The 23,482-nt window shown below is 38.0% G+C and overlaps 2 protein-coding genes across 3 annotated transcripts in view; one reads left to right on the plus strand and one right to left on the minus strand.

Annotated features, from left to right (window-relative positions):
- The first annotated feature begins 4,553 nt into the window (after positions 1–4,553).
- LOC148735881 (NLR family CARD domain-containing protein 4-like) lies at positions 4,554–22,959 on the plus strand. Of its 2 annotated transcripts, XM_088752706.1 has the most exons (10): positions 4,554–5,223; positions 8,175–8,239; positions 8,510–8,805; positions 11,582–12,306; positions 12,853–13,035; positions 14,325–14,438; positions 14,825–14,887; positions 15,501–15,563; positions 16,142–18,984; positions 21,862–22,959. In XM_088752706.1, the coding sequence occupies exons 4-10, from the start codon at positions 11,595–11,597 to the stop codon at positions 22,198–22,200; spliced, it is 4,317 nt and encodes a 1,438-aa protein (XP_088608832.1). In that variant the 5' UTR covers positions 4,554–5,223; positions 8,175–8,239; positions 8,510–8,805; positions 11,582–11,594; the 3' UTR covers positions 22,201–22,959. The 2 variants fall into 2 exon arrangements, with proteins under 2 accessions (XP_088608832.1, XP_088608831.1); XM_088752705.1 differs by lacking the exons at positions 4,554–5,223; positions 8,175–8,239; positions 8,510–8,805; positions 11,582–12,306; positions 14,825–14,887 and having other exon boundaries at positions 12,748–13,035.
- Positions 18,634–23,482, minus strand: part of LOC148735882 (uncharacterized) — a 95,109-nt gene continuing 90,260 nt past the window's right edge. Inside the window, exon 3 of the mRNA XM_088752712.1 lies at positions 18,634–18,696. The gene's annotated coding sequence lies outside the window, so the exon portion shown is untranslated. The remainder of the gene's footprint in view (positions 18,697–23,482) is intronic.

A 23,482-nucleotide genomic window follows, 5' to 3' on the forward strand; every position in this document is an offset into this window, starting at 1 on the left:
AATTACCACTAAGCCTCTGTTGTCCAGAATGTGATAGAGAATACAAGGCTCGTAATGGCCTTTACAGCCATTACAGAACCCACCATCAGTCAATGATGTGAAATGGACACCTATCTTCTATACAGAAGGGGTGCCAACGACGCTTTTTTCCTGTAATAGGGGACCAGACGGTCAGGGCTGAGGTGTAACCGTCGACTTCTTTCAAAAGCTGAGCTGAAAGAAATAGGAATAAGGTTCAGAAAAGAGCCAGTGGTGACGATGATGATGACTATGACGAGAACTATAATGATGACGATGATGATGATGAGTAGGAGGACGAGGATGACGATAACGATGATGATGACGATGATGATGAAGACGATGACGATGATGATGATAATGACGACGATGATGATGATGACGACGACGACGATGATGATGGCTATGGTGATGGTGATGATGACTGTGATGGTAATAATGACGGTAAAGACGATGATTATGAGTGAGTGTTTAGATTAATTGTTTCGATGGCAGATGATTGAGCGAGTAATGAGCAGAGTACTTTTTTTAGAATAACTAGGCTGTTCACAAGTCGTATGTTGTGAGAGCAAGATAGAAGAGAACTGTTACTGCTATTCTACCTGTTTTAATCATAATGTTATTGTTATTACTTAATTGATATCCTGGTCACTTTTTCATGTGATGAGAACCGCAAAATACAAATTTACACGAAACAGTAACGATGGCAAGGCTTAATCTTAAATCTGCGTGACATGCAAGTTAGAATACAGTGTAGAGGAACACTTTTTATTATATTTAAACCAATGAAATAGCGGGTGAGTTTTCGCGCGACTTGTGATATCGTCACAAGTGAAAATAACGTTATCTTTACAAGAGAAATTAAAACCTAACTGTAGTTGCAAAACAAACTGTGCCTTTCGCAGCAAAAGTGAACATGAACGGTTTGGCTTTTTTATTGGTGTTTATATAATAAACAGAATATTATATGGTCGCTGGGAGATACAAAATCTCTTCTTGTATTGAAAAATATTTCACGAGTGAGTGAAGCGAACGAGTGAAAAATTCTTTAACACTCGCAGAGAAATTTCGTATCTCCACCCGGCCATGTAATATCGTCTATCCATTGAGATAGTTGAAATAATATCATTTGGTTTGCCCTCTATCACATTGAGTATAAAATTGTTCAATTTGGCTGTGATTTATTTCAACCTCTTTCATCTCGCGCCTTTCAGAGTCAGTACTCTATTATTCTGTTGGAAACGTCTTTATCTAGAACAGGAAATGCAAGTTCTGAGTCAACATTAAAATACCTACTTGTAACTCAGTGTTCCATTTCACTCAGAACGCTAAGCGGATTTGTTAGGTTATTAGAGTGAAAGAGTTTAGCGTACATCCTAGACGTGACTTTTGGCCCGACGAAAGAAAGACGCGTCAAGTTGCCGAAATAGGCTCTGCTTTTCGAAAGAAAAGTAGGCTGAAAGGTCAGTTTCAGTGTGAGCTGACAAATGATTTCCTCTTCAACAAGAAATGCGGTGCGTGAAAAGAATCAGAAGAATAATTCCTTGAGCTAAGATTAGTGCACAGACAGCTTTGTGCTTTCAAGTAGGCTTGTTTTTCTATCCCTTGCATTGATGATACTTGAAATTGAAGATTTTTTGAAAATCTGTCGTGATTAGTAAAGTTTAAGTTGATACTTGGTAGTTACAGCAGGCTTAAATGCTTGTCTTTCTTTCTAGTCAGTATAAATAGCAATTTAGCTTGATTTAATTTTGCTCAGCGTTTTCTTTTCTGTACTCTCACTTTTATTGATATATTAAAGGATGGTCGTGAAATATCTTTGTGTCTTTATAGCTAAAGAAAGTACAGATGGCATGAGAGTGTTTGAAAAAGACAGTAGACAGGACCTCTATCCTTGTTGCTCGGGACCAAAGTGCATTCATTGAAATAGCTCTTTTACAGCTGAACGCATTACGCGCTGAATAATATTTGTCTGCGATTTTAAATTCAACAGACTAGTATGGGAAAACCTCTGGATGAGAGGAAATTGGTGAGTTTTCATGGTTTTGATTTTTCTTTTTTTCTTCCTTTAACTTGTAGCAGAATCTGTCCGCCCGACTTGTGAAATACCAAATCCTTTCGCGTCTGACCTGTCTTAATGTGGTTTTGCTACTTTTTCTTGTTTGCCTGTTGATTTTTATTCCAGTTACAACTTTGTTATTTCGTTCCACAAGCCCCCCGTCCTCCCCTGAATTGTTATACACTGAACCATTCGATCAGCAGACACCAAGAGTCATCTCAGCATTGTAACCTCTTCACTGCTGAAGTGTTCACTCATATCAAGCTTTGAAGCGAAGAAACCGAAAAAAAAAAAGAGAAAAGATTGTAAGCAGACTTTCTTTTCGCCCTTTGCGCCCAGTTTCTCTTTCGCTCTTGCGCCACAAAAGCAAGCGTTGGTATCCCATGCACTTATCTTATTTCGCGTACACAGAGTCTAGATCTGCTCTGGCTCGCAGATTTACTAACGTTCAAGTTACATCAGAAGAGTTTGGTAAACCTGTGCCTCACTAACAAGGAGGAAATAAAATTCAAGAGTGGTTGTTTTCTTTTGTATGTTTATAACAGTCGTGCAACCTTCAAAATCAGCCACAGATAGGTCAAGACTACTTCATCACTTAATGGTCGTTACTGAAAATCGCACCTGTGTCCAGAGCTACACTAACATCATGTTCTCACTTGAAAAGAATGAGTTAGAACGGGCGCTTAACTTGACGTTTTATCAAAGAGGCCTGAGATTGTTCCAGGAGGAAACAGCAGAGCCAGGGAGGTCAGATGCTACTTTGTCGCAGAAATCCTAAATTGAGTTCGTTTCACTGTTGTAACTTTATTTCGCTGTTCTTGGTAATTTTTCCAATTTTTATTTGTTGAAGATCAGGGAAAGTTTCAATAGAAGTGATTCCTGAGACAGGATTTTCCTTTTAAACTGATGGATCGATCCACGGTGGGTGTTTGCCTCGAATGTTTTCACATTAATCGAAGGGTGATTATCAATATCTTACTAATATCCTACCGTAAACAGCAGCTGATAAGCTCCCCCCGCACCACTACTTAGAAGCCTCCCCCTTGTTAGAGACACATTCACCAGTAAACAACGAAAATAAGATCTAGCTGTTCTTTAAGAGATAGGCCCGAACACTGTATTATTTCAAATAAAAAATATGAAAAATTAATTGGAAACAATAAGTTTATCTCCTCTTCGTAATCATCTGAATTGAAATAATAATAATAATAATAATAATAATAATAATAAAACAAAACAACCAACAAGTAAACGGCCTTTTTAAAGTTAATCACATGCAGCCTCTTATGGTATGAAATCATTCTTATTTAGAAATGGTGTTTCTTTTTTGCTGTCGTTGAAATTTAACCGGACAGATGTCCAGGGAACAGGGTGTATTGCCTGATTCCCGTTCTCTTATTTTGAGACAGCCCAACTTAGACGTATGTTAATGTTTTTGGAACACGTGTTTTGTGGAATAACTGATTTCATCATCATCATCATCATCATGTTTATTTGTTCAAGCAGGTTGAATTTATTGGCAACTCTATAAGCTGATGTGGACCTGCTGTTTTCCCACCCAACCCACCTCAGGGGAGGACATCCAGCACACAGTAATCTCGTGCGTGGGAAATTAACGTCTCTTACCCCTTACTCTTTTTAAGAGACGGGACCTCCGGCATTACGTCCTATCCGAGAAGACGAAACAATGTGAGTGAAGTGTCTTGCTTAACGACTCAACGTTAAGCCCCAGCCAGGACTTGAACCCGGGCCGTTTAACCCAGAGTCCAGCGCACTGACCACTGGACTACTCACTCCTCTTCTGAGATACTGCAACAGCAAACGGAGTTGAAACAGATCTAAATGAGTACTAAAATGCAAATTATTACACCTATTTCCTAACTAAAGAGCTTAAAAGAAATGTAAGTGCAGACAAATTTGCCGTGTCTCAGTGCATATAACTTGTCACGCAAAATTCAACAAGGTAACACTAAGACATATGTGACCTCTCACGCGAGATGAGCCTCACCGATGAGATCGAATGGATAAACGGCTAAGCGGTCAAACAAGTGATCGCCTGTAGAAATTATTTGAATTGATGGTTTCATCAAAACGAGTGCTGACACTGGCGTGCCAAGGTCTTGTCTAGAGCCAAAGCGAAGGATTATTTCATGAAAGCGTCACGCGATTGGTGACGCGGTGTTAAGTAAAGCGAGGTATTTGACACAATCTGTGAAAAGATAACTTGAAACGAGTCGAAACTTAATCGTTTGAATAACTCGACTTCGCTTTCGGCGCATTGAAATGGATTATAATTAATATTTTTGTCATTGAATTCGGCCGATTGAGATAAGGTACAACCAAGAAACTAGCACGCGAAAAGCATAGTTCTCAACTTCGGGTTTAAATTTCCATAATCCCAGCTTCCCTGTCACTCCATCAAAAATGTGTTGCCTTGGTAACTGCTAACAACCTATGTCAATTACCGCCATTTCACACAATCTCAAAATGCAGAATTCAACGAGAGAAGATATGGATTGCGATCACACCGAAAATGTTTCTACCACCGTTGCCAGAGTGCGAAGTGAACGGCTGATGAATTTTCTCGAACGGATAGCTCGAACCTTTCGAACGAATGATGAATATTCAAGAACGGATAGCTGGAGGCGTTCGAACGGATGATGAATATTCAAGACGGATAGTTAGAGGCGTTCGAACGGATGATGAAGTTTCTTAAACGGATAGCTCGAACGGTTCGAACGGATGATGAATATTCAAGAACGGATAGCTTGAGGCGTTCAAACGGCATGCCAATCCAGTCGAACGGCCGGTGAACGGCTATCCGTTTAAAAACGGTAACCGTTCGGAACGTTTTCCCGTGATAGGTCACATATTCTTAAATAGTCAGAACTTCCGGCTTTCAGCAAAGATTACCTTATCACGTGACTGACAATTGAGCGGAATGCAGAGGCTTAGTTCCCTCGTAAAGGCCGATGGTGCGAAGATTTAGCTCAAGAATCCTTGCATTTCGTCCTTTCAGCTTGGCTAAGAGCTTGTAAAACAGTTCCTCATGTAAAGTTCATGTATCCAAATTTCAGTTGCACAACGGCCGTTGCTTAGTTTCAATAAACGGGCATTTGCAATCGTCGAGTAAAGTGGAAAGAAAGGTATGTAATTGTCTGCGAAATTGAGTGAGCATGCATTGATCAGATGGTTTTACTGGATGTCCAATATTTTTTATTCATATACGCTTGAGAAAATGTTAAATGGCACAGTTAATTAGCTTCTCGACTGAGTTTCGCAGGTCGCTATTCCGACAACACTTGTTTATGTACAAATTAGATTCCTTTGCTTACCATGAAAGTGAAAGTTGCCTATCTCATCATGTTCCTGTTTATTTGGAGTGAATGTACTGATTATACTGATCGTTGTTTAAAAAAAAAACATAGTTTACCCAGTATCTCATTGTTGTTTGTTTTTTCGTTTGTTTTGTTCCATATATTTGAGACTGTTCCTTTACTGAAATCGATTAACTTTGAATTTATTGGTTACAGCATGCGAACAGAAATATCAATTTAACGTAAAGGATATTCTTATCGAAGAATGAAGGCTTAAAGTTAGCAGGATTAAAAGAATCTGAACCTTAACGATGAGTTTCATGTAGTAGAGTGATCTGTTAAAGCTAATGCACGTGATAATGAATTACTTCAGGGATCTTACTTTCTGATACGAGTGCCTTGGAGGTTTTTCTTACGCATAACTAACAGCAGCTTTGCATTCTTAATTGTCATTGACGGTCGTTGATTGAATCATCCTTTAAGGGTTCTTAGCTGTCATTCATCTCAGCACCGATTACAGTTGATTGATTATCTTTCACTGAGGGTTAATTTTGATATATTAGATTTGCTGGTTGTTGTTTCAAATATCATTGTAATGATGCTGAAGCTAGTACAAAGTTTCAATCCTTACATGGTGAGAGACTTCTACCTCTCGTCCCAAATGCATTCTTAAACTCTGCGCACTGTGGCTTCACTCTAAACAATTTTCCTTTGCTCACTAATTGTTCAAATGTCTTGTTCATTCTACATCAAAATATACAAGGGAGCATTAATTTGTGATTGAATCCCTCTTATCAGCCTTTATACCCTGTATGTTATTTATTTTCAATTTACCACGTTTATGATTTTATTATTACTTAAGGACTTGGAAGTTTATCAGTTTATTTTAGGGTACCATGTCATTTCTCATGCCAATAAGTGTCTGTGACTAATCTGAGCTACTTGTTCTGTTTAAGTTCATTCCATTGTAAACTCAGTGTAGAACTAGGTTTTTAATCACTTGGGTGTTAATTTTATGAATCAAGCATTGCCAAATGGGGCACTGCAGTAATTGGGTTCTGCCTAAAAGTACTTTAAGGACATTGCTTGTTGCCCTTTACTTTCTGGTTGTATGGAAGCAATTTGAAGGAAGGGGGGAGGTTACTGTTGATATTAACCTAATACCAATTTAACCAATCCTTTTCCTTTGACCATTAAAATGGTGGTCAAACTAAAGAGAAGTTGAGGACGCCAACAATTTATACACCCATATTCTGTGGAACAGCAAAGAAATACATAATGAGAGTAAAAGTGTTTTTATTAAAAAAAGACTTCTTTGATAGAAATATTAGATACACTACTGATGTGCTTTTATCATGACCTCTCAAATATGGAGTCTTTTGATGTTGTCAGTGATGCAGGAATGAAGAGTGATTTTTTTAGTATGGACAGGTCCAAGGCATGCAAGCAGTCCATTTAAAACTGCATTCTATTATACACCCAACTTCAAGGTTATCCTTGATCTGGAAAATTTCAAATGTCATGACTGTTATTAATTTTTTTTACAAAAGAAAAATAAGAAAGACCAAGTAAACAGGCTAAGGACAGAGAAGAATTTGATTTAAAACAAGAGCAAGTTTTGGAGGCATTCTGGTGCCACTGAAGGCTGCAAATGAATCCCATTTTTATGTTTGCTCCTTTAGAACAAAGTGTTTAAAAACTCTATTATATAAACAAAGGAATTACCTTAAGAAATACTGGTAGGCTATTTTTCTAACCCCAACTACTTCTTCTGTTATCAGACCACAGAAATGATATTTTGTATTTTTTTATGAGTATCTTTTTTTTCCAATCTGTGTTTGGAATGGAGTCTATGACGAAATATTAATTAAACTTAATAGTAAGGAACATCGTACTTGTGGACTTGTCAGTAGAAAGAAACAAAACCATATTTGAACCACTTTAAGTAATGTTGTTAGCTTAACATCAAACTGAAAAGCATATTTCCTTTAAATCTAACAAGAATGAATTATGTACAAAATTGAATAGTCCATTTTACAGTTGTGTGCTTGGTTGCCAAGGGTGACCTTGTTATGATACAAACCTTGCTGCCTTTCAAATGTAAATCACTTTGTTATCATGCTAACTAGATACAGGTCTCTATCATGACAAGGTCACCTTCAGCCTCACTCCAAATCAAAGGTTTGGTAACTAAGTACACAACTGTAAAATGGCCTATTAAATATGTTTGAAGAATGTTTGAGAAAGGAAATCTTTTTAACAACAATTTGAATTTGATAACTTAAAGCTTCATTTGGTACAATAAGTTATCTTAATTATTCATGTACCTTTGTGAACTGTATCCATAATTAAAGTTAGTTTTTTAATTTGTAGTTTATTAATATACTTTAGTAATTGTGCATGTAAACAATCATGTGATTGTTAAAAATAATTTTATTTCTTGTAATTAATCTACAGCTTTGCAAACTAACCATTATTTAGTCAAAACCTAGCCAGTAGCAGTTAGCTAGTTAATTAAATATTGTTAAATTGTAAACATGACTGAGGAAGATGGTAGTTATAAAAACAAAAAAAAAGAAATTTTTAGTCACACTGTGATTCTGCTGGTTGCATGCTTGAACCTGTTCCTTACTGTATTTTTCCATTTTATCTTAACTTTATAGAATTATTTTCTGATATAATTATATTTCATAGTTATACAGTGTATGTAGGTGGGTGAATTTAATGTATACACATCTAAATGGCAATCATTTTTTGTTGTAATGAACTTTTATAAACAGAGATCCATTGAAAAACACCCAGACTGTGAGAGACAACTCTGTATGAACATTGCTGTGAATATTGAGTAAGTTTTGAACATCCTCATCACTGTATTAATTTTTTTAAGTTCTGTTTTCTATTGATTGTAGAATTTTTGTTTTGCTCACTATTTCTAGTTTGTGACAACTGAGGTAGAAGCCTGTTTTTGATTTTGCATCCAAAATTCAAGTACACTTAAAACTCCTTTCAGTTGAAGAGCTTAAAATCATTTTCTTTTCTATTATGTGTGCATTTATGTGTACTGTAGTCACTCCAGATTGATATGTTGATCCATATGTGTTTTGCCTTCTTACAGCTAAGTTCCAGAATATTCTGAGTTCCATTTGAGTACCATAATCCCACAGCTACAGGCTTTATGACGCCTAGGTGTACAGACGAAACAGTTCCTTTTCCCACAGCTGGTTGAATTTCATTGCTGTCCACCAGATTAATCACCACCCAGTAGATTGGTGTGAACACAATCAGCCACACAATCTACTGGGTAGTGGTTTATCTGGTGGATGGTATTATTGATTCAATTCAGAGGAAAACAAGTACCTGAGAGTTTAATTCAACTGCTGTTATCATCTCAGAGGAGAAGCAACTTGAAAGGTGAGTGTTAATCTATTGACATCAATGCTCATGTACATATGAAATTAGATGCTGATCACTCTTAGGGTTTAAAGGGTGAATATGTGGTTCCAGAAAATATCCATACCCCCCACAGGGGCCTTTTTTGATTTGCACCCCCCACCCCTCAGGATTTTCCATTCCAGGGGGTATCACTGATTATGTACAACCAACTTTATGATGCTTTCAATTCTAAGTTCCCTCTGAATGTGTCCAGGTTCTTGAGAGGCCATTCTTGTTGCACTTCTCTGCTTAAGATTGTGGATGATTGGAGACTGGCTCTTGACTCTAAGAAAGTACATGTAACCGGAACTATTGCCATTTACCTTTCTAAAGCATTTGATTTGATATGTCACAATCTACTATTGGCTAAGCTGCGGGCCTATGGTCTGAATTACGATGCTATTGCCTTCTTTCAATCATACTTGACTGATCGTCAACAAAGAGTCAAGTTTCATGGCATAAAATTATTCTCTGAATGGCGTCCAATCAAATGCCGCGTACCTGAAGGTAGTCCACTTGGTCCCTTGTTATTTAAAATTTTTTCTCAATGACCTAAACTTTGCCAGACAAATCTCTTCTCTGCGTCTAATTATGCTGATGATACAACAACTTATGCATCTAATTATGACATCAAGACCCCTGGAAACCTGGCTAAACCTGGACCTTGACATCGTGGTCACCTGGTTTTCTCAAAATTATCTCATTGTTAACAGTATTTAAACTCAAGGTATGATACTTGGTAGTCACTTTTATGTCCCTGAACTCTTTATTGGTGACTCTAAGGTGGAATTGCATGTCAAACTCACTTCAAATTCTTGGGTTGACTATTGATAACAGACTGACTTACAGTGAGCAGATATCCGACATGCTTAAGAAAGTCTATGCCAAGATTGGTGCTCTAAGATGACTCAAAAGACTGATGCCTCAAAGCGTGTCTCTAACACTTTACAAGGCCTACCTGCTTCCTCACTTGGAATAACTCAGTCCACTACTTATTGGAATGAATAAAACTTTAAGCTCTAAACTAGAGTCGGTCAACAAATACGCACTTAAAACTTTACTAAATCTAGGCAGCAATCTTGATTATGATAATATCTTATCCTTGAGTGATATGCAGTCTCTTGAACAAAGATGCTATAAGAGTTCTCTTATTGTATTGTACAAGTGCAGGAATGGTCTAGAGTACTTTAGAAACTTCTTCCAAATTTCCAAAAGTAGATATAACTTAAGACGTAGGGGTACTGATATAAAAAATCAAATAAGATTAGTGAGTTCATTTGTAAGTTCACAGCTTTTGATTTCAGCACATTAGGACCCAGCTGTCAGTACAACTCTTGTCTGTAGTAATTATTGTTTATTTGTACATGTATTTCTCATATTTCCCTTCTTACCACTATGCAATGCCATTCAATTTAACTTTAACTGATCTTTTTATCCTCATATCTAGAGCATTATTTGTACATAGTTTTTATAGTCTTCCGTTTTATACATGAGCCTCTGGCTCAGGCAATCGGGTAACCATGCCTCACATAAAGACAATAAACTTGATTGATTGATTGATTGAAGAACATCTGAGTTCTATTCTGTAAACGAGACTGAAGTGGTACTTTTGGAGTGGGTGCACTATTATAATGCTTTTGGCTAAGGTTATCTCTTATTTATGTTTGTTATCTGTAATGGCAGTAATCTTTTCTTATGTATGGAGGAGATACTCAGATAGAGGTAAAATCTTGTGCAACCAAACACTGATACAAGGCACCTATTCTCTGTCTGTATCTATCGCTGCTCTGTCTGAGTCATTCTTCAACTTTGCAAAGCCACAGTCTACCAGCTTGAAGTAAAACTGCACCCAGGCCACAGTTGCTTTTCAATTTTTTCCTTTTCATCTACCCAGCAGAGTAGTGGTGGCTCAGAAATCATCTTGCTGTATTTGTGAAAGCTTTCTTCATGGATTTGACAATTAAGTGAGCTTAATTGGTTGAAGGTTCCTTGGAGATTCTGACATATCAGAAAAAACTATCCAAGACAAACTTGCCCAGATAGTTGATCATTCCAAGCAATCTTAGAATGTGAGTTTCACTTAAGTGGCATAATGACAACTGGGTAATAGGCTTGACCTTGGCCAGCTTTGATAGCCAGTGAGGGTACCTCAGAAGTCAGAATGTGTCTGCAGTATCGAGCTTCTGCTTCTTAAAGATGAACTTGTCCTTGTTTGTTTTTTTTCTTGTTCACTTACTTTTGGCAATTTTGTTCATTCTTTCATTATTAATTTTTTTAAACCTTCTTCATCAGCACCACCAGCCTTTTTCCAAAAAGTTGTAAGCTTTTGGTGTCACTCTCTCCAGTCCTTCAATGAGTCTATCAAAATGCTTTTGAGTGAGTTCTGTGCACTTGATATTTCAGAAGGCACGTTGAGCCTTATTTATTTGCAAAATGAGATGTGTTACATTGTTAGATTACTTGGGTCTTCATCAAGTTTCTCTTGCTTGAACCTATCACTTTCCAAGTCTTGATGGGAGATTATCAAAATGAGTATAGTTCAAAAGCAAAGTTTTGGTACTTTGATTTTCTATTGTAATCCTTCAGGTGACTTCAGAAATGAATGAACTTTACAGTTGCATTAATTCAAAGCTGAGGAAAGAGGCAAGATGTTATGCTGGGCACAGGTTATCAAGCTTAAATAATAATTATGGTAAACTATACATTGCCTTTTGATACTCTGCATAATTCAATTTTCCCTTTTTTTTTTTTCCAGAAGCTGATTGACAATGTCAGTAACTGTGAGAACTGAAGAGAGTAGTTCAAAGAACAGTTACGGTGACCCACCAAAGATCAGTATTAATCTTCCAGAGATAAGTGAACTAACCCAGACTTTTAAAGATTGGAAAGATGTTGAACTCCCAATTGACATTCTGTTGTTAACAGTGAAGGACTGTGAGTTCTTAAGTTGCTACTATTACATTGTTGATCCATTCACAAGCTATTGTAAAGGGCTTGGTCATGTATACTTTGGCAGCATTGGTGAAGATCAAGATGTTAAACTGAAAGTTGCTTTGATGAGATGCTCAGAGGGTTCTAAAGCTCCTGGTGGTTCTTTGACTGTTGTAAAAAATGCTGTCACTCAGCTGAGACCAAAGGCTGTCTTTTCTGTGGGCCACTGTAGTGGTATGAATCAGGAAACAACAACGCTGGGGGATGTGGTTCTATCAGAAAAACTCACCACCTATTCCTATCAGAAGTTTACAAAGGATCGCATGGAATATTGTGGGGTCACAGCTCCTGTCAGCAAAGACATTGCTGATCTCATTAAATGTGCAGGTTTTGGTTGGAATCCACCCCTAGAATATCCTAAAGAAAGAAAAGTTGAAGTCCACCGTGGTGAGATTTTGAGTGGTTCTGAACTTGTACAAGCTGAGAGGCGCAGTGGCCAACTTGTGAAGTCATTTCCTGGAGCAATTGCAATTGAATCAGAAGGGGAGGGTAAGATCTCTTTCTGTTTGAAGTAAATGTTACTGACAGTATAATGACAGAGATAATGGGATATATTTTAATCGTTGAAAAGAGAGTTTTTACTTTAATAATATCAGTTGTGGAGGGTAAATTTTCCTGCTGGTGATGAGAGATGCACTGGCTTGATTGTCAACTTGCTGGACTTCAGGTCAAAAGATCTGGGGTCAAGACTTGGGCTGAAGTCATCGTGTCATAGTTTTGACTGGGATGCTTTACTCTCACTATATGTCTCTACACCCAGAAGTAGAGATGCCAATACTGATGAACTAACTAGCGTTTCATGTACATGTAGAGAGAGTAAGAGTTACAGTTTTAATATCCCAATGGTGTGGAAACTGAGAGAAGTTCTTGCTGGAGAGACTAACTCTGCAGCAGTATAATTATATGCAGGGTGACTTCCAAAATATGTCTCCAGTTTCCTACAAATCTTTGATAACAAAGGTAAAGGTAAAAAGCAATAGATGTTGGGGCAAAGTTGTTGTGGTATTTATGAAAGCTTGTCATTTCTTGTCTCAGGAGTTTACAGTGCAGCACATGATCTTAAAATGGAGTGGGTTGTCGTCAAGGGTATTTCAGGTTATGCAGATGGATCTGAAGTAAAAGAAAGCTGGAAAACATTCGCCAGTGTCACAGCAGCCTCTCTTGTTGTCAGCATTCTAAATAAATGCAGCATTTTTGATGATTGGCCACATTACAAAGGTAAACAGATTAGCATTACTTTATTTCATGGTTACAGTTAATTTGCCTGCAGTTACTAGCTGTTCTTGTATGCTGTTTAGTTTTGTTTTAAATGAATTTGCTGGAACCGAATCACCAAAGTCTCTACCTAAACTGAATTAAAAACATGATTGATGAGTTATCATCATGTGCTGATCAATGAGAACAGCTCTTGGATCAGAAATGTTACATGTTTGTCAGCAATTTTCACTTGCTTTGTTAATAGATATTCTGCTGAGTTAGCAAAAGCTGACAAATTAAATAATGATGTTTACCTCAACTCAACATACAGGAGCTCTAAGTTATCCGTGCGGGTTATTATCCATGCGGGTTATTCTCGGTGCGGATTATTATCCGTGCGGGTTATTATATCCGTGCGGGCTATTATCCGTGCCGGTTATTGTCCATGCGGGTTATTGTCCGTGCGGGTTATTGTCCATGCGGGTTATTGTCCTTGCAGGTTATTATCCGTGCGGGTTATTATCCGTGCGGGTTATTATCCGTGCGGGTTATTATCCGTGCGGGTTATTATCCGTGCGGGTTATTATCTGTGTGGGTTATTATCCATGCGGGTTATTATCCGTGCGGGTTTTGAATCTGCTCAAGATTAATGGTGGAATGCTTTTAAACTTTTTCAAAAGTTTTTGTCCCCCGGGAAAGAAGACCTCTGACCCCCATAATTCAACTTTAGAATCATGTAGACATTTACATGTAGAATCTCCTGCGTTGTAAGCTCCCTTGTTGCACCCCCATGATATAAACCACACACCATCCACATTTCTCTGTGCGGTCACACTAAGGGCGAACTCTCAAAAGGTGAGTTTTAGAAACTCTTTACGGTGGCTATTTTATGTTATCAACTGAGTTGATGAAACCAAATTATCATCGATGCCATAAAGACAGTAAAGTGCTATTACTTACATCACTTGAGCCACTGTCATTGTCTACAAATTCACAGTATGTCCGTTAAGACTTCCAAGAGTAGTAATTTTGGCCCAATTACAGCATGGTGCTTCTCCTTAATGTACGGAAAATGTTGAATTTCTAGGCAGAGGTAGAAGGGATTAAACGCATGGCACCAATTCCTCACTTAGGTAGATTTGCATTTATAGAAATCTTCCACCCACATTTGTTTGAGCAAATAGCTTAGCAAGCAAGGTTAGGACACAGTTTTAGAATGATGGTGGTTTGAACTAAATGTAGTGCCATGTTCTTTTCCTAACCTCACGAGGCTGTCTAACTGCTGTCTGTTTGGTTTTGTGTTCTTGAAGATAATTCAACTGACAGACAACTTTTAGCACCGAGTAAAGACGTTCCGGTACAGCCATCCTCTTCTAGTGCCCAGTCTTCCCATCAGTCACAGGCCTCGTCTGACAAAATAGCAGGTATATATTTGAATGAAGAATCTTTTACCCCAATTATAGCATAGGCTGCAGTTTTATAAGTTTTAACAGACTGTAGTTAAAATTCAGCATTTAAAAATGTTGAATTTCTCGACCAAAGGTAAGGAGAATCACACACGTGTTAAATTCCTCCCAGTTCTGCATTTGTATAACCTCTACAGCGACACTGATTTAATAATAGAGCTTTCCAGTCAAGGTTAGGACTCAGTGTTCAAATATCAGTAGTTTAAACCACTTGTGATGGCATGTTCCGTCGGTCCCAAACGGTATGTGGCTTTGTAAACTCTTTCTATTTGGTTTTCTTTTCTTAAAGATAATTATTTTAACTGATGGACAACATGTTTAGTTACAGTACTTATTTTTACAAGGTGGAAAGAGGAAGTCACCAAGGGGGTCAATGAACAAGGACAAAAAGCGCTCAAAGTTGAAAGGTACTTTTTTTATTACAGGGACTTCAGAATTCAAGGATTGCACAGTTTCTATAAGGTTTAACGTTTTCCATGATTTTGTTTTCGAAAGATAAAGTTTTGCAGTGAACCATATCACTTTACACAGATCAAAGTCAGTATAATCCTTATTAGATTTTGCATTAATTCATTTTCGTGCACCGGAACATTAAGCTCACCATCAGATGAATTACCCGCCCTGTTCGTGAAATGAGCCCGCACTCCTCATTTTCACGGGAGAATCTAAGACTATACTGGAGAATGCGGTGCAAATGAAGTCAAAGAATAAAACAGTGTAGTGCTCAGATCAATAGAAAAGTAGAATAATATGAGTAATGACAATATTAATAATTCTATTTTATATGAAGCTAAATAACTAAAGTAATACACACAGAACATAATACTTTTGACTTTAAGCTGTCATTCATGCTATATGTGTCTGCTCCGAAGTTGGCGTGTTTCTTGCTGACGTCCTCTTGGCAGATTGTGTAAAAAAATTGGGTTAATTCATGCTTTCTGCCTTCATGCCTTCTGCATAATTGTACATGTACAATTGAACGGTCTTTCGTGCTTAATTACTTTACTTAATTTTTGCCAGGTGGAAAGAGGAAGTCATCAAGCGAGTCACTGAACCAGGACAAAAAGCGCCCAAAGCTGAAAGGTACTTATCGCATAGGACTTCAGTTTATAACTTTTAGAATCTGCATTCAGCTTCTGAGTTTCAGATTGGAGGCTTCAAGGATTGCGCAGTTTCTAGAGGATTTAAGGGTTTCCCTAATTTGTTTTTCTAAAAATAAAGTTGTACCGTAAATTCTTTCACTTGTCACACATCAAAACAGTGTTTTCCTTATTAGATTTTGCATTGGTTCAGTCTCGCGTACCGGAACAGTAGGCTCACCATAGGACATTACCCGCCGCTGTTTATGAAATGAGCTCACACTCCTCATTTTCACAGGAGGATCGAAGACCGCGGGGGGGGGGGGGAAGGAGGGATAATGCTCAGGTAAAGGGGGGACCGTAATGCCCAGATAAAGGGAAATATAGAATTATATGACTAACGACAATATGATTCATTCTATTTACTCCCGGATTTGAAGAGTAAGTTTTACTGAAGTTACAAATTAGAGTTGATAAAAATGCAGCCTCTAAACTGATGAAAAACTCTAGTCTAGAAATGATCATGTTCTCTTCAATTTGAGAGTTACCAAAAATTTAGGAAGCTGTTTTTTTTGTCTACAGATTCCTCTGCGATGCAATGTTTGGAATGGTGCCAGAACCAGCTGCGAAAGTTTTACAGCACCATGTGTCAAGTGAAAATAACACCATGGGACCCAGACAACACGGTACACATTAATGACATATACATACAGTTGACGTTATTACAAGATCACAGAAAACCTGACGGGGCAACGAAAAAAAGGGTGGGAGACATCAGTGAAGTATTTGAAGGTGACGAACATCATCCCATCCGTAGACGAATTCTAGTGTATGGAAGACCTGGAATAGGAAAGTCTACTTTCAGTCAAAAATTAGCTGTAGATTGGGCAGATGGCAAAAAGGAGTTCCTCAGAAAGTTTTCTCTTTTACTGTTAATCAAGTTGCGAGACGTTTGTGATATTCCGGACCTCTGTACTATGTTGAAAACCGCTGAACTGTTGTTTGCTGATGACCCGAAGGCAGTCAATAACTTGTATGAATATGTTTGTCAGAACCAGGAGAAAGTGCTGCTTATATTGGACGGATATGACGAGTACAGCGGTGGAAAGTCATCCCCAGTTCACCAGATTTGGAGAGGCAGTCAGCTGAGAGACTGTTGTGTAATGATCACAACGCGACCAGTGAAAGAGGATGAGCTTAGAGTGCCGAGTCATGCTCAGTTTGAAATCAACGGGCTCGATAGCAGGGAACAAAAGAAACAGTTTGCAAGAAAGATTCTTGCTGACGAGGAGGACGTTGAAAGGTTACTTGACAACCTGAAGAAGCAGGACCTCGAAGAGCTGACAGAAATACCGCTTTTGTTGTTGATGTTTTGTCTTCTCTGGAAAGAGAAAAAGCATCAGTTACCCACGTCTCGTGCGCACATTTACGTACAATTTATTCAGACTCTCTTGGATCACATGGCTGCAAAAGATGCAGACAACGTCGCAACACGTAAAAGCATAGATGAATATCAAGAGGAACTTTACAAAATAGGAAAACTTGCATATGATGCTCTTTTGGAGGACCGTCTTCATTTTGACTTCAGCAAATGTGGGCATGGTGATCTCTTCGAGAAGCTAATAGATGTGGGTTTTTTCCAAGTTTCCAAACGTTCCGCTTTGAACCGTGAGGAGATCGTTTATTTTCTTCATAAGTCTGTCCAGGAGTTTCTCTCCGCCAGGTTCGTTGTCGAAGAACTGACCGTGAAGAAGAATGGAACTGTCACCTGCCTGTCAGGAATGGATACGTTTGAGAAATCAAGGAAGATGGCTGAAGTGCTAAAATTCGCATGTGAGTTGTCATTAAAAGCTGCCGGGATTCTTTTTGATCATCTACATGACGTTGGAGAGAAAGAAGGTCTCACAAATTACCAGTTCACCAAGACACCCTCTAGAGATGATTTGTCTGACGAACAACGACAGTTTATTGTACTCTGTGTCGATTGTTTGTTTTTGTGTCCAGCCTCAGACAGAACAGCCGTGTATTCTGCATTTCTGTCATGTGTTAACCATGTTGTGATACTTACGAAAAAAAACCCCTCTACTACTGCTGTAGAACACTTCTTCAAATCTGTCAGCAGTTTCCCAAACTATTTATTTTTTGTACAGGAGTGGCCGTTTGAACATTTTCCCGATGATGTTCTATCAATAATTTTAGACTTGAACGCGGTTCTTTTAACGTATTCTGGAGAAAGTAAAGATGTACAGAAGTACGCAGATATACTCGGTAGGAACTCTTTCCTCAAAAAATCCGGGGGGAGAAACTTTGTCTATCTAATTGACATAGAAGATAAGGTTTTTCATTCTGAATTGTTTCCTGAACTGATATCAGCGCCGGTTTGCTCTTCTCAGCCACCCGTGGATAATTTAGTAAATAACGAAAACAACAACATTGATGTACCTTTGACTGAGAACCACTGTTTGTCACTGGTGAGAGAGGTTAACATTTGGGTTGAGACAGTTAAGGATGCTGTTCTGTTGAAGAACGTGTTGCCTTTAGTAACAGCTCCTCGAGAAATTAGAATTATGATAATGTGGAGACGATCGGAGGAGGAGGAGGAGGAAGCCTTTGATCAATTGATTGAGAGCGCGATTAACGGAATTAATTTTACTGACAATCTCCACAGTTTACAACTTATGGACATCAATATAGCAGAAAAGTGTGCTGCTTTTATCTCTGACTCACTGCAGCATTCTCCAAATTTGCGTGAGCTCGACCTGTCCTTCAACCCTTTACACAGAGGTGTGAGTCATTTGGCTGAGAATCTTCATCACGTGCCACAGTTGACGGAATTAGAGTTGTGGGATGTACAAATGGGAGAAAAGGAATGTGCGGCACTGGCTGCCTCATTAAAGTACTTAAACAAGTTAGAAGAACTGAATATACCCAACAATGCCCTGGGTCACGGGATTATTGAACTGGCCAAGAACCTGAACAATGTACCCAATCTGACTAACCTGGACCTGATGAATACAAATATGGGTGAAGATGAAGCATCAGCACTGGCTGCCTCATTAAAGTACTTAAAAAATTTAGAAGAACTGAATATACGCAACAATGCCCTGGGTCACGGGATTATTGAACTGGCCAAGAACCTGAACAATGTACCCAATCTGACTGACCTGGACCTGGCGATTACAAAGATGGGTGAAGATGAAGCATCAGCACTGGCCCATGCTCTAAAGTATGTACCAGTGCTACAATTTCTTCATCTATCTTCCAATCCACTTGGCCGCGGGGTCAGGGATCTGGTCCAACATCTCAGCAGTGTTCCTAAGCTGGAGATCCTGTCCCTTAAAGGTGTTCAGATGACAAGGACAGAATTTGAAGAGTTGTGTACAGCAGTAGATGAGAGAAACATTGAGGTGGACACCGATTACCATGTAAGTGCCATTTTGTTGTTTCACTCAGTTGTTATGCATCTAATTTTTGTTTAGATGCTCTTCAGCAGAGCACTTGATAATGTTTCCAATAACTTGCTTTGAACTCAATTAATCAGATTATTTTTAGTGAGAAAGAATGCAGTCTTCAGGAACAGTCACTGTTTTCAGAATTTTCTCTTTCTATTTTGCGACGTTAGGAGCCGATGTTGTAGACGGAGACCGTAACAAACCCACGTTAAGTACTTTTATGGCTCATGCGTAGCTTGTTCAAAGATGATTTGAAGAAAAAAATTACGAAGATTAAATTTAGGGACTTCCAAATGACTTAATATTTCCTGATTACACAATAATTAAAAACTTTCGGAGTTCATTCGATTGACCTTTGCTTTGCTTGTGTAGTTACGCCTTACTTGAGAGAAAAAAAAATAGACGAGTTGTGAGAATATTTGTCTGACCAAGCTCCTCGGATCAATTTTGAATTTTGAAATTGTTCGGCTTCTGTTATTATTGTGGGATGCTTTTATTTGGGTTTGATTATTTAACGAGAAAGGATTGTTCAACCCATACGTGCTTTGAATTCGATGAAGTTGTTCCCTACATTCTATGCAGGCATTTATTCGCTTTTGCTATCAGGGAGCGTGAGCCCCAAAAAATATAAATGAGCAAAGAAAAGGGATTTTTTCCTTTTTTAAAATCCGAATTGGTTTTTTTAAGTGAAAGTCGCGTTGATTCTATTGTCATATCTTCACGTCTCAAAGGTTTGTGCCGATGATAGGAAATAATTCAACAAAAGTTGAAGGTGTAATGATTGTCTTCTTTAACGAAACTGGTACGGTGTTATAATTTACTGGGACTTAAATGGTTTCCTTATACTTATTTATCAGTTGGATTCTTTTCTTCTTTGGATTATTTGCTCGTGTTGAGTAATTCTGTCAGTTGCTCGTAGAGCCTCCTGGTCTCCTAGGTCTCCATGATAACACTATTTTGTTTTGAAAAATCAAAGACAAACATTGCAAATAATGAATTTGGGTTTTTATTTGAGAACCCCGCTAATAAACAGCTAAAAAGCAAATCAAATCATTTTAAAAGGCGCGACACGCGACCATTAGTCAAACTCGGCACTGTGTTATAATTTACTCGCTCTTCAATGGTTTCCTTATTCTTATTTATCAGTTGGATTCTTTTCTCTTTTGGCTACTCTGCTCGTGTTGTGTAACTCTGTCAGAAATCGGGGCTTATCGGTCTCTCTTGCGTCGTATAAGCTCACTTTTGAAGAAAAATTAAAGAACAACATTGTTGATCATGAAGTTGTTAAACTTGCTATCGTATGTTTGTTTCTGCTTGGTCTCCCGTAAATCCTAACAAAATAAGTTTTAAACTTCAATTTACCACACACCGTGGAGTTGATTCTGTGTACACTTTACGCTACTTCCCATGTTTCTGTGACATCGCTGAACGTAAACAACTTTTGGATGTGAAACTCTTATTACGATCACTAGAATAAAACATTTGCCTACCTTATTCGCTGCTCGTCCAGCCTTTCCTGTGGAGTGTGGGCGTTTTTTGTTTGCTTCGAGGAATACGGAAATGCTGCATTATCCTTCTCATATATATATAAAAAAAAAAAAAAAAAAAACAGACAATTAACTTGTGTCGCATGAAATGATAGGTTAGGAGGCGTTAGTTGAGCGGAGCACAAGTGTGAACCTTGAATTTTTTTTGATTTGTTTTGTTTTTTATCATTATTATTTACTAGGTGTCTCGCATTTGCTTCGAACATGGAGTTTTGTCAGAATGGTACGGTTTCAGGGAAAGGAATACTCTATGCTTCTAGTAAAGCTGAGAAAAACGTTACAACGACAACCCCGGATTATCAAAAAGGAATATCTAGAGTTGTCTAACTTTCAGTCGTGTAACAGTGTATTGAACTTGTAATAGACCTCATCAGCTTGGGAAATATGTAGAATTTATTTCTGCACTCCTTCTCTCTAGAAGGATATAGAGTCAAACTGAAACAGACAAATTACAATCGTTTGTAGGCACTCTGCCGTAATGTCCCTGAACTAATTCAACCAGCAAATATCTTTTAATTGTACTTACAAGTCTGTATTCCGTTCCCGAAGTAAACCTTGTATTCGTGTTACGATTCTTGCTCTGTTCGTACCTAGGGACTATGAACGAAATAGCGTAGCCTCTGAAGTTTCGAAGCACGTGTTTAATTTTATAGATATATGCCTCTAGGAATGTTACGTAACTAGACAGGGATTAAAATAATTTCGTGCAAAACAAACAGTTTTGCTAGTGGAGAAATGATGTGGAGTAAAACCCGTCGCGTGTAAGCGCGAAAGGTTAAAAAATTATTTTTTTTTATTTTTCTTCGGGTAAGGAATGATAGCCAATACTTTGTATGCGGATTTATATCAATTTGAGAAGATGTTAGACAGTTTTCTTTCCTTTTGAAAATATATTATTTAATTTAATCATCTGTTTGTCTGTTAAGTATCGCCTTATTTTAATCGCCAGGGACCATTGTTGTTTGTTATTTATATCTCAGAACATTTCCCCTGTTGTGAAATAAAGTTTTAGTCGCCTGTAGCTATTTGAATTCAAAAGTGAATATCCTCTTTCACTGCTCCCTTTTTGGAAAAATATATTTGAATGCGTCGAATAATTAGCTTGTGTGTGAAAAAGTAAGTTGAGTGTTACACATAGTTAATGAAACAGGTGTTTTTTACCACAGTGGTGGAAAGGTCACATTCCGATATACGCGTGGGAAAGCAAGGTGTTTTGAAAATTTATCTTGCATGAAAATGCAAGTTGAGTGTTACACATTATTGGTGCTGTGGTTGATATTGTTGCCCTTTATTCATGTGATAGGAGATGGAATATACAGGGGAGAGGTTCATCCACCGACTTCGTACAAAAGCTGAGCTTAAAAAAGAAGGAATAAGATTCAGAAAAGAGCAAGATGATGAGGATGATGATGATGAGGATGATGAAGATAATGATGACGTTGACGGTAATGAGCAGAAGGAGGAGGATAACGATGATGATGATGATGATGACTTTGACAAGAACTATGATGAAGATGATGATGATGATGACTATGACAAGAACTATGATGATGATGATGATGATCATGATGATCATAATGATGATGAACAGGAGGAGAAAGATCATGATGACGACGATGGTGATGATAATCATGTAGAGTGAACGGTTGGAAAAAAGGTTTCCATGGCAACTGATTTGGCGAGTAATGAGCAGAGTGGTAATTTAGAATAACTTGGCTGTTCTTAAGTCGTGTGTCGTGGCAGCGAGCTGACAAAGATTTAATCTGAGAGACAAGCAAATCAATATAATATAATTTGGTCACTCTTCTTTCTGATTGGCTTTTTAACTGTTCAACTCAACTGTGAGTTTTTTCAGGTCAATCAGAACGCAAAAGGAATCTCTTAGGTCATCAGTTTGAAAAACGGAGTATTGATCCTAGAAAGAAAATCGCGTAGAGTAGTCTGTACGAGACTCTCCCTTTTTGTAGACGGTCTAAATGGGGAGAGCTGAAACATTGGAGAGAGGTACCTCTCCTTCTCAGACTCCATTTTCATTCTTCCAATATTTCGATCTTCTTCAATAACGGATACCCTGTCACAAGCTTTATCGCTAGCTGAAAAAAAATTTTTTTTAACAAGAAAAGCAGACTTTAAGAGAAAAGAGCGGGAGAATTATTTTTTTGAGCTTAGATCAGTTCACAGGCAGCGTTGTGCAGTCAAGTAGGCTTTTTTTTATTCTTTACTTTGTTGATGCTGAAAATTGTTGCAAAATCGTTCGTGATCAGAAGAGTGAAAGTCATTACACAGTGATACATGCTTAAATGCTTGTTTTAGCAAGTAGCAATTTAGCTTGGCTTATTTTGATAAATGTTTTACCAGTGTACTCTTACTTTTGTTGATTTATTAAAAAACATTGCCTTAATTGCCAAAGAAGGTTCAGCTGATACGAGAGTGTTTGACAAAGACAATGGATACGACCTTTATCCTTGTTGCTCGGACCCCAAATCACATTTATGAAAATTATTTCTTGAAATTATTATACAGCTGAATGCATCGCGCGCTGAGGAATATTTGTGCCCAGATTTTGAATTCAAGAGACTATTGCTCGACATGGGTACCCTTAGGGTGTGAGGAAAGACTGGTTAATTTTCGTGGTTTTATATTTGCATCATGTTCCTTTAAGTTACAGCAGAATCTGACAGTCTGAACTGTGGAATCTATACGTCTTGCGTTCGACCAACTGACCGACCTTTGTAATGTTCTTTTTGATGTTTTGCTGTTGTTTGGTTTTTGCTTTGTGTTTTGCCTTTAAATAACCCTTTGGTATTTCATTCCACCAACCGCCCATCCACCCTTTAATTGTCCTCCGCTGAACTTTTGGATGAGTAGACATCAAGAGTCACCGTAGCATCTTTTCCTCTTTACTGCTGTGCTTTTAATTCTAT

This window comes from Stylophora pistillata, chromosome 3 (genome assembly GCF_964205215.1).
Source record: "Stylophora pistillata chromosome 3, jaStyPist1.2, whole genome shotgun sequence".
NCBI classification, from domain to species: Eukaryota; Metazoa; Cnidaria; class Anthozoa; order Scleractinia; family Pocilloporidae; genus Stylophora; species Stylophora pistillata.